General features: G+C 37.4%; 1 protein-coding gene across 1 annotated transcript; it reads right to left on the bottom strand.

The window, feature by feature from the left end:
• Nucleotides 1–1,402: 1,402 nt before the first annotated feature.
• LOC109800865 (uncharacterized) lies at nt 1,403–4,595 on the bottom strand. Its single transcript, XM_020361774.2, has 5 exons — nt 4,437–4,595; nt 4,243–4,349; nt 3,209–3,864; nt 2,240–2,342; nt 1,403–1,732 (listed from the first exon to the last, which is right to left on the bottom strand). The coding sequence occupies exons 1-5, from the start codon at nt 4,512–4,514 to the stop codon at nt 1,693–1,695; spliced, it is 984 nt and encodes a 327-aa protein (XP_020217363.1). The 5' UTR covers nt 4,515–4,595; the 3' UTR covers nt 1,403–1,692.
• Between the last annotated feature and the right edge of the window lie 7,795 nt (nt 4,596–12,390).

The following is a 12,390-nucleotide window of genomic DNA, read 5'->3' as shown; positions in this document are numbered from 1 at the left end:
ATAGTCTATCAGGTTAACAATATGGTTTATGTGAAAAAGTGGATTTCAATAGGATGTGCAAGCGAAATCTTCGCTAACATAATAGAGATAGCAATAATTCTAGCATCCGTCCTATTAGCCAGCACTAGAAGGCTCTTTTTTATGAGCACTGCGTGGCTTGTTTCATGTAAAGTTAACAAGACGTATACAAATTTTAATTTTTTTTAATTCAAAACCGTAAAATAGAAATGTGCAGTATTTGATACCGAGATACTTTCTAGTTTCAACGAAGAAATAAACTGTGTTCAGAAGAACTTATTTCTATGATACATTTTGAAAACCTTATAGCTTATTCATGATTATCCCACATATAAAATTATAAATACTTATATAAACGTTTGAGAGAATATATAAAAATACCTTATGATTTATATCCATAATGCTAGGTTTGGTATGCAAGAAATAAGTTAAAAAAAAATAAGATAAGTGGAGGGCGGGTAGGAACAGTTGACGGAGTTGAGTGTTTCACATTTTCACTTGTTATTTCGTGAATATCCCCTTGTACAAATATCGATAATGCTTTCTTTTTTTCTTTCTCTTTTTTCTGAAAAATCGATTATGCTCTTCCTCATCGATTAAACTTTTTCTTTATATAACAACCCCTGTTTGTATATTTGCCCTCCTAATCAATTATTAAGTTATTATACCGTCCCCTCCTAATCGATTTTTATGCAAACACGGCCGTGCCAATCAATTATCCCCTCCGCAGACTATATACATGGGGGTTTCGATAAAAATTGAAAAAAAAATAAGGATAATTTTTTTTATAATAACTTTTACTAATTTAATTTTAACTAAATAACCTTTATTTTCCCTCCATTTCTGTTTCACTTTCCCTTCTTTTATTTTTTTTTTCTACCGCACGCAGTATCAATGTTTTCTAACATATTTCAATATGCTATTTAAAATAACTGACGGAAATCATTTACAATTCATTGTAACAAACTAATTTTATTTCCTCCTCGACAATGGAAATAATTTATAAATGAGATCTTATGAAAATTTAATTAAACTAGTTAAGCAAAATCACTAAAACTAGCCTAATAGTTAAGAAAATGAGATTGGAGTAGCCAAAAACAAGACCTTATTTCGACCCTCGTCACCTTTTGTAATTTTTCTTTGGATAAAATTAAAAATTATAAACTAAATATGCAGATGCTCCCATAGTGCACTGCTCACCATACTATAAAATTATACCACAACAAAACGACCTAAGAAGATCTTCAACTTTGGCATTAACGAAGTATGCAGTCATGGTTGCGTTTCTATATGCCATCATATAGACACGTAACAACATTTTAACACTCATTCTGATGTTAATTTCCAACAAACGTAAAGAGCAACAAATGATGCCATCACCCTCTCTCGACAAAACAAAATGATGGATTTATGCATTTTAAACATGGCAAAGTATTAATGTCTGCACCAGAGTCCATATACATTCCCTCAATATGTCCAGCAAAATCTTTGTAAGAAAACTAGAACCAAGGTATCAAAATTTACGATGAGCCAGCATATCCAATCAGAGATAAGAATTCTCCCGATTTCCCGAAGATGTTACGATGCAGGTCGATTACCCAATTGTTGTGTATAAAATTCACAATACTTGTATGGAACCCTTTTGCCTCCACTTGAAGAAGATGTCGGAGTTTATTACTGTCTTCTATTTTGAATGGATTGTTCAACAAGATACCTGTTATCATAAAACTCCAATCATTTTTAAAGCAATAACTACTACATTTTTAAGTATCGATAATCATTTCCTCCAATCATGTGCTTCGACTAGGTGCACCAATGTATACAGTGCAAATAAAACTTAAGTGGCATTTCTCCACTCCATGATATGTGTGTGTGGGGGGGGGGGGGGGGGGGGGAGGGTTGCATATTCAGTATGGAAGTGGCACATATAATAGAGAGAAAAGTATACAAATAAGTTTGATTTGACGGTGCAATATATCAAAGTTTATTGTGCCAAACCTTCGTATTAACCAAAAACAGATCAACCGTGATTAAATAATTTGGTACTACAATAAAGCATTAGGCCAACCAAAGTTCAATAATACTACAATAATCTAAAGAACTATGTTTTGTTATAAAAAAAATCATATCAACTACTTGCTTCTTTATCATGTTAAAAATATGTTCTTGTATGAAAGATGAGCGGATGCTTATCATAAATAAAACTTGGATAAACACTTACTTTCCAGTGTAGAAGCCAGCAGAATACCAAGCATTCAAAACAGCAGCAAAATCCGTTTCAGAGCCATTAATTTCTTCAAGTTCAGCATTGTTTCTCTTTTCCTCTGAATTGCATGGAGCAAACACAATTATGTTGTGTATCAAATACACCCAAAAAATTTAGATAGTAATGAAGTAAAGTCATGTATCTAGACAATGAAGTAAAGCCAATGAAGCACAATGTTGGAAGGACACACCATTTGGTTGCTGTTACAATTTTATCAACCAAGTGAACAAAACACAAGAAAGAAACAAGTAATAATAGGTGTTAATCATTTATATCCAACAGACATTAAAACAATTGATAGCATGTTTCGTAAACAATGAATTATAGCAAGTTACGATAGCAAAGTCAGAATTACATTCACATATTAATTCATCAAATCAAATTACAATGGCAAATAAGAAACAACATACTACAGAAACATTGAGGAAATTTTTCAGCTGATGCCAGCTCAAAGGTAATAAAATATGCATTCAAGTTATCTGATCAGTCCTACAAACGCAAAAATAGATCCAAGATCACGTCAAGAATCAAGGGTATTCATAGACAGGGGATATCAAAAGACGGATGAAGCAAGGGGCTTTTGACATGGATTTTAGTTTCAGAAGGTAAAAAGTAACCTTTAGATGCAAACAAATGATTCCAGCTTTAGACTGAATTAAATGTTAATAAAACCATAAATTTGCCAATTTCTACAAAAAAAAAATGGTATTTTCTTTATGTTATTCTTTCTTGTTGCAACAAAATGACTCTTGCCTCTTGGAGCATCAATATTAAGTACCAAAATTATATCATATTTATGAAAATGAGAGAACCTGTGCATTAAAGAAAAGGGAAAAAAATGGAAATATAATCAAGTAAATTAACTAATTTCAATTAACATAATGCAACATTCATGCACTTGTCTACTTTCAGGAATGGGATTACCTTCATTCACATTTAAATCACCAGATATGGTTGTTCTAATAGTAGACAGTGCCTTCTCTGCAGCTCCCATTGCCATTTTGCGTATCTTACCATCATCACAAGGAAATGACATTTTATTAACCATTTCCCCAGAAAGATTGTTACAAGGCTTGCCAACATACGATCCACCCAAAGAACAACCAGGAACTGATGCGCAAGGAGCCAATGAAAATTGACTATAACAAGGGCAACATGTACATACAGCATTTGGATCAGACACTTGGTATGCAGACATTGAATAATCCTGAGAATTAGAGTATTGTACACCAAAACTAGAAGCAGCAGGCACATTTTGGTAATTCCAACCACCATATTGATTAAGTTGCTCCAAAATCTTCACCCTCTTCTCCTCAAGTTCATAGTACTGTGCAAGTATCTGGTTATAATCATCTATACCTTGAGCATATGCATAACCCTTCTGCGCATTATTGATGTCACCTTGCGCATATGCATAACCGTTCTGTGCACTATTGATGTCTTGACCACTTGTTGAATCTAGACAAGGTTGTTCCACCAGTGACTCAGCATGATGATTTTCTTCCAACTTCGACTCAGTACCAGCCACACCAGAATCCGACACAGCAGTAGCCGGAATATAGCCATCTGTGTCAACATCCCTGTGTTCAATAAAACAAAATTGTGAATAATTAACCAAAAAAAGAAACTACTGCTGCGTATTATAAGGCTATATTGTTGCCTAATTTCTCTTTCAAGGCCTTAACATTAAGAAAATCATTCGAGACATTTTTTCTTGGTGGCATGATGGCCTAAAGTTGCGATAACTTATGTTCTGTTTGATACACTAATTGGCACAATTATGAGAAGTGGAAGCCGAAAGGTCACACAATAATTGAAATCGTCCAGTGTAGGGCAAAGTAACATAGCTACAACTTCTATCACATTTGAGAGTATATAGTGTCATGCGCGTGATATATATTTAATTAACAAGAAAACGATAGCAGTGGTTCAAATGGAGCGTGTTCGTTGAACAGTACCTTGTAGTGCGGAGAGTTTCGCAGTGAGCATCGGAGCCATCTTCTCCGACCACCGTATCCGCCTCTTGCGGCGAGGCATGCTTGTGTTTGGCGCTGGTATGCATTTTCTGTAAATAAAACGCTAATCGGTGAGATTAGGACCGAATTGAACGGCGAAGAGTGAAAAAGACGGTTACGAAAAGAGAGAAGAGAACCTTGTATGTAGAAATAGCTTGATCGAAGGCATTGATGAGAGCTGAATCGTCCCATAGATCTCCTTCGTTCTTCCCCATGCCTCCTTCTTCCTTCGTAAGCGTAAAACCCTTTAAACCTAAAACCCTCCGATCACGATATATTGCAAGGCCCTAAACACACAAATTATATACTAGTATTTATAAAGTAAAATTACTTTTATATCCCTTAAAAATAGAGCTGTCAAAACAGGCTAGCCCGGTCCATCACAGATTAATGGGTTATACGGGCCAGCCCACCAAAAATTTAAAAAAAAATTATCAACAATATTCAAAATTTTAAATTAATTATAAATTAACATAATAGTCATAAAAATAACATCATTAATAGTCATAAGTCATAACTCGTCATACAAAATTAAATACAAATCATAATAAAAGTCCAAAATAAAAATTTTCAATATCATATCATACAAAATTAACTACAAATCATACTTAAATTTTTATTACAAAAAAAAATTGATGGATTAGTGGACTACCCGGCCCATCATGAGTTCAACCTGGGTGGGTCGTGTAATACCCATTTTATTATTATGGCATTTTCGTAAATTTTCAAAGGTATAGGGGTATTTTTGTAATCTTACTATTGGATGACATTTTAGTAATTATCGGTGGCATTTTCGTAATTTTTATTAAAATTTTTGGGTATTTTCGGATTTTGGAACGGGCTGTTCCAAAAGCGGAACGGGCCGTTCCAAAAGATAAAAATGCGTGTTCTGTGTTTGTGCAGAACAGGGCCGGAACGGGCCGTTCTCCAAAGGTAACGGGCCGTTCTGCTTGGAGAACGGGGCGTTCCCCTTGCAGAACGGGCCGTTCTGCTTGGAGAACTGGGCGTTCTCCTTGCAGAACGGGCCGTTCCGAAAGGAGAACGGGCCGTTCTGCTGGGTTTCGAAACGGGCCGTTCCGGGGCCGTTCCAGTCGAAAATTTTACGTTGTTCTGAAGGGTTCAGAACGGGCGTTCCGTTTTCGGAACGGGCCGTTCTGGTTAGGTGGCGAAAATTTGCTACAAATAGGGGCCTTGGGGTGTTGGAAATGCATGCCTTGAGAGAGAAGAATTCCTAGAGAGAGAAAGAAGAGAGAGAAAGGGAGAAAAGAGAGAGGAAAGAGGAGAGAGAGAAAGAAGAATCCAGTAGAGGAGATTCTGCCCGAGTTTCGGTTCTTGTTTAAGGAGAGAGGTGGAGGTTCTGCCCGAGTTTCAGTTCAGGTTTATACAAGTAAGGGTGGCATTTATAAAATTAATCTAGTATGCTAAGTAAGGGTAGTGCTTATAAAATTAATCTAGTGCGTATGACCATGATAGGAATAGTATAATTTTAATATGCTATTTTATGTGGAGATTTTCATTTCATATAGTATAATTTGGATCAATTGATGGTTGTTTTGGATATTTATATTATTATTATATTGACAAATTGGCATGGTTATGGTTATGTTTGATTATGGAATATGCTGTGTATGTGGTTTGGAAAAGTAAATAGGACTTAAAGGAGTAAGGTTATGGTATGGATTAGATCTCTTGGTGAGATCAGGATATAATCTTTGGAAAAATATGAAATTGGGAATCCCATGGTGAGGATTCCAATGTGGAATTTTTCCAAAGGTTATATGATAAACCACTTCAGATGTTAGGTGGATTCTGAAGTACTCCTTTAAGTATTCTATTTGCTACCGGTATGGGGGCCAGGCCGAGTCATACCGATGGATGAAGTGGCCATGATCACCAGGGTTACGTGACGACGTAATTCCAGCTGTATAATTCCATGAGAGGTCAGGTGTGATTCCTGGGTTGCTGATATGTTTCAGCGTGCGTGTCAACACTTGGTGGATGGTGTTGAGGCCAACATTGTGAGGATATGTTGGTGTGAGATCATGGAATAATTATACAGTGGTGTGACTTTGTTTCTGGATGTGGAATATGTATACAAATGGTGTGAATTGTATGCATTGGATTTTAGATTTGATTTATATTTGGCATGGAAATAACTATTTATAAGGTTTATTTCCTTGGTGCGGATATATATATATATTATGGATAAATATCTGTTTAATGATATTTCATTTTATTGTACTATGGTTGGTTTTATATGTGCTAACCCTTGCATGTTTTCCATGTGGTTTGGACTGTGATGATCTCACTTTGTGGGGGAGCAGATCAGGTGTGAGGCTTGGGATAGCAAGAAGTCTTCTGATAGCTGCTTTGAGTAGTAGCAAGGTTTAGAGCTTGACCAGCACCTAGGGTGTCTATATTATATTATCTTTTGGATTACTGTATAACTTTACTAAGGATGATGACTCTGCTATAGCAGATTATATTATATATTTTGGAAACAATTTATATGTTATTGTATAATTACACTCTAGCGTAGCTGGCTTTTGCTCTATTTTCTTTATTTTATATATTTTTTTTATTATAAATGCTCTTTTATTTTGGTTGGTTATTGATGTGACGGCCTAGGGTGGGTCGTTACAATTTTGGTATCAAAGCTGGTCGAGTCTCTTTAGGATTTGTGGGGAATGGTCTTGTTATGTTTCCGTTGTATGGAAACGAATTTTGAAAGGAACTTCATGAGTAACTCATGAGTTTCTTAATCTTGATTAGGAATTTCCTATGAGTTTCGTGTAAACTCATAAAGTTCTTTGACCTTTTTAGGATGGTTGGTAGGGGAAACAATTCTAATCCTTCTTCAGGCGTGGATGCGCAACAGATTGCTCAAGCTATGGAGCAAATTGTTGCTGCTATTGGACAACAGAATACCTTGTTGGCTCAGATGGAGACTAACCTGGCTGCAGCTGAAGCAGCTAGGACTGAGGTACCTGATGAGTATAGGGGCTTGTCAGAATTCAGAAAAGGGAATCCTCCTCAATTTACAGGTGTTGATGGACCTGAAGTTGCTGACCAGTGGATTGAGGAGATGGAGAAAATCTTCATGGTGATGCAGTGTCCAGAGGAGAGGAAACTAAATTATGCTGTTTATATGTTGGTGGGTGAGGCTAGTTTCTGGTGGAAAGGTGCTCAAGCTATGATGGAAGCTAGAGGGGAGGTGATAAATTGGAAAAATTTCAAAAAGGTATTTCTAGAGAAATATTTCCAGATAGCGCCAGATATGCTAAGGAAGCTGAATTTTTGAGATTGCAACAAGGAAATATGTCAGTACAAGAGTATGTGGTCAAGTTTGAACATTTGGCTAGGTATTATTCTCAAGCTATCACTGAAGCCTGGAGGTGTAGGAAGTTTAGTGAGGGTCTAAGATTTGAGCTGAGAAAGACTATTGTTCCTATGGGAATTATGGAGTTTCCAGTTTTAGTTGAAAAGGCAAAAACAGTGGAAAGATTTGAAGGAGGAAATAAAATGGCAAAGGGTCCAGAGGGATCATCTGGATTTGGTAGGGGGAAACATCCTCAAAAGAGACCATCTCAGTTTCAAATTGGAAATGCTAATAAGAAACCGATGGGGACTACTACCACAAGAGATGTTCAGAGTATTAGATGTTATAGATGTGGAGGCCCACATATGATAAGGGATTGTCCTACAAAGAACTATACGTGTTTTAAATGTGGCAAGGTGGGTCACATGGCTAAAGATTGCAATGTCAAAAATATTCCAGCTAGAGAGAACCAGAAAGTGGATCGGCCTACTGCAGCAGGTCGTGTCTTTGCTTTAACAGGTGCTGAAGCTGAGACGACATCTGAGCTAGTAAAGGGGAAGGGCAAAATTGATGGTAATGATATTTCTATTCTATTTGATTCTGGTGCATCACATTCTTTTATTTCTTACGAATGTGTGAGGAGATCAAAATTAGTTGTGAATTCCTTGAGTGTGGATCTAGTTGTTTCTACCCCAGCTTCAGGGTCTGTTTTGACTTCTGAGGTTTGTTTAGGATGTACAATAGAAGTAGAAGGGCGTTGTTATAAGGTGAACTTGTTTTGTTTACCTTTATCGAATTTGGATGTGATTTTAGGGATGGACTGGCTTTCTATCAATAAGATTTTGATAGATTGTTCAGAGAAGAGATTAATCTTTCCTGCTGTTAAACAGGAAAGGTTTATTTCTAATAGACAGGTGGATGGGTTGTTGAAGGATGGAGCTCTAGGGTTTATGATCCTATCCTTTATTAGTGTAGAGAATGAAAAATTGTTGAATAGTATTGAGGTTGTTAGAGAGTTTCCAGAAGTTTTTCCAGATGATATTCCGGGATTACCACCAAAGCGAGAGTTAGAGTTTAGTATTGATCTTATACCAGGGGCGGGACCAGTGTCCATTTCTCCTTATAGAATGGCACCAGCGGAGTTGTTTGAATTGAAAAAGCAGGTTGAGGAGCTTTTGGAGAAGCAGATGATCAGACCAAGTGTCTCTCCGTGGGGAGCACCAGTGTTATTGGTAAAGAAGAAGGATGGTGGTGTGAGGTTATGTGTGGATTACAGGCAGTTAAATAAATTGACAATCAAGAATAAGTATCCTTTGCCAAGGATAGATGATTTGATGGACCAATTGAGGGGAGCTTCTGTTTTCTCCAAGATTGATTTGAGGTCTGGGTATCACCAGATACGGGTTAAGGAGGAGGACATACCGAAGACTGCTTTTAGGACTCGGTATGGTCATTATGAGTATGTTGTCATGCCTTTTGGAGTGACGAATGCTCCAGCTATTTTCATGGATTATATGAACAGGATTTTCAGACCCTTTCTGGATAAGTTTGTGGTGGTGTTCATTGATGATATTTTGGTTTATTCTAAATCTATGGAAGAACATAGAGAACATCTGAGAATAGTTTTGCAGGTATTGAAGGAGAAACAATTATTTGCAAAGTTGTCAAAATGTGAGTTTTGGTTATCTGAAGTTAAGTTCTTGGGTCATGTGATTTCTGCACAAGGAATTGCAGTTGATCCTACTAAGGTGGAAGCGATTTTGAGGTGGGAGCGTCCAAAATCAGTTACTGAAATCAGAAGTTTTGTGGGATTGGCTGGCTATTATAGAAGATTTATAGAAGGATTTTCTAAAATAGTTATGCCTTTGACACAGCTGACCAGGAAGGATCATCCTTTTATATGGACGGAGGAGTGTGAAAGGAGTTTTCAAGAGTTAAAGGAAAAGTTGACTTCGTCTCCAGTGTTGATTCTGCCAGATCCTAATAAATCTTTTGAGGTTTATTGTGATGCATCTCATCAAGGTTTAGGATGTGTTCTTATGCAAGATAGACAGGTTGTGGCCTATGCATCTAGGCAGTTAAAGATTCATGAACGAAATTATCCTACGCATGATCTAGAGTTGGCTGCGGTGGTTTTTGCTTTGAAAATTTGGAGACATTATCTCTATGGAGCAAAGTTTGATGTGTTCAGTGATCATAAGAGTTTGAAATATTTGTTTGATCAGAAAGAGTTAAATATGAGGCAAAGGAGGTGGATTGAATTTTTGAAAGATTATGATTTTCAGTTAATGTACCATCCAGGTAAAGCAAATGTGGTGGCAGATGCTTTGAGTAGAAAATCTCTTCATATGTCTTACATGATGGTTAAAGAGATGGAGTTGGTAGAGAAATTCAGAGATATGAATCTTAATGTTGTGATTGCCTCAAATTTTATTAGTTGTGGTATGACTACCATTACTAGTGATTTCTTAGAGATGGTGAAACAAAAACAAGTTCAGGATGCTGGTTTGAACAAAGTTAGAGAGTTGTTGGGTTCTGAGAAAGCTGAAGGATTTGAACAAGATATGGATGGAATCTTGAGGTATAATGGTAGAATTTGTATTCCACAAGATGAGGAGTTGAAAAAGTTGATACTTGAGGAAGGTCATAAAAGTAAGTTGAGTGTACATCCAGGTATGACAAAAATGTATCAAGATTTGAAGAAAATGTTCTGGTGGAATGGTATGAAGAGGGAGATAGCTGAGTATGTTGCATCTTGCATGGTGTGTCAAAAAGCTAAGGTAGAACATCAAAAACCAGGAGGTTTGTTGCAAATGATGGAAGTGCCAGAATGGAAATGGGATAGTATAACCATGGATTTTGTTGTTGGATTACCAAGGTCTGCTAAGAATTGTAATTCTATTTGGGTGATCGTGGATAGATTAACTAAGTGTGCTCATTTTCTTCCGGTGAATATAAAGTGGTCCTTAGAAAGGTTAACTCAATTGTATATTAAGGAGATTGTTAGATTACATGGTGTGCCCTCCAGTATCATCTCTGATAGGGATCCTCGTTTTACATCCCGATTTTGGCAGAGTTTGCATCAGGCATTAGGGACTAAATTGAGACTCAGTTCTGCTTATCACCCACAGACTGATGGGCAGTCTGAGAGGACTATCCAATCTTTGGAGGACTTGTTGAGGGCTTGTATTTTGGATCATCTAGGAAATTGGGAAGAGATGTTGCCTTTGGTCGAGTTCACTTATAATAACAGTTTTCATGCAAGTATAGGAATGGCACCGTTTGAGGCTCTGTATGGGAGGAAATGTCGAACACCTTTGTGTTGGTTTAAAGAGGGAGAATCAGTGATGGTGGGGCCAGAGATCATCTTACAGACTACTGAAAAGGTGAAACAAATTCAGGAAAGAATGAGAGCTGCTCAGAGTCGGCAAAAGTCTTATGCAGACAAAAGGAGGAAACCTTTGGAATTTTCAGAAGGAGAACATGTGTTTTTGAAAGTAACTCCTACCACAGGTGTGGGAAGAGCTATCAAAGCTAAGAAGTTGAATCCTAAGTTTATTGGACCGTATCAAATTCTCAAGAGGATTGGACCAGTGGCATATCAGATTGCATTACCTCCATTCCTTTCTAATCTGCATGATGTGTTCCATGTTTCACAGTTGAGAAAGTATATTCACGATCCAAGTCATGTCTTGGAATCAGAGGCAGTACAAGTTAAGGAAAATTTAACTTTTGAGAAACAGCCAGTTTCAGTGGCAGATAAGAAAGTTAAACAGTTGCGAGGTAAATCTATCAATTTGGTGAAAGTTATTTGGGATGAGATTACTAATGAAGCTACTTGGGAGTTGGAGGAAAGGATGAAGGATCAATACCCATATCTCTTTTAGAGTAAGTGAATTTTCGAGGACGAAAATTTTTGTTGTTGGAGAGAATTGTAATACCCATTTTATTATTATGGCATTTTCGTAAATTTTCAAAGGTATAGGGGTATTTTTGTAATCTTACTATTGGATGGCATTTTAGTAATTATCGGTGGCATTTTCGTAATTTTTATTAAAATTTTTGGGTATTTTCGGATTTTGGAACGGGCTGTTCCAAAAGCGGAACGGGCCGTTCCAAAAGATAAAAATGCGTGTTCTGTGTTTGTGCAGAACAGGGCCGGAACGGGCCGTTCTCCAAAGGTAACGGGCCGTTCTGCTTGGAGAACGGGGCGTTCCCCTTGCAGAACGGGCCGTTCTGCTTGGAGAACTGGGCGTTCTCCTTGCAGAACGGGCCGTTCCGAAAGGAGAACGGGCCGTTCTGCTGGGTTTCGAAACGGGCCGTTCCGGGGCCGTTCCAGTCGAAAATTTTACGTTGTTCTGAAGGGTTCAGAACGGGCGTTCCGTTTTCGGAACGGGCCGTTCTGGTTAGGTGGCGAAAATTTGCTACAAATAGGGGCCTTGGGGTGTTGGAAATGCATGCCTTGAGAGAGAAGAATTCCTAGAGAGAGAAAGAAGAGAGAGAAAGGGAGAAAAGAGAGAGGAAAGAGGAGAGAGAGAAAGAAGAATCCAGTAGAGGAGATTCTGCCCGAGTTTCGGTTCTTGTTTAAGGAGAGAGGTGGAGGTTCTGCCCGAGTTTCAGTTCAGGTTTATACAAGTAAGGGTGGCATTTATAAAATTAATCTAGTATGCTAAGTAAGGGTAGTGCTTATAAAATTAATCTAGTGCGTATGACCATGATAGGAATAGTATAATTTTAATATGCTATTTTATGTGGAGATTTTCATTTCATAT

This window comes from Cajanus cajan, chromosome 11 (genome assembly GCF_000230855.2).
Source record: "Cajanus cajan strain Asha chromosome 11, NIPB_CcT2T_4, whole genome shotgun sequence".
Classification (NCBI taxonomy): Eukaryota; Viridiplantae; Streptophyta; class Magnoliopsida; order Fabales; family Fabaceae; genus Cajanus; species Cajanus cajan.
This window is presented reverse-complemented; position numbering and strand designations above follow the sequence as displayed.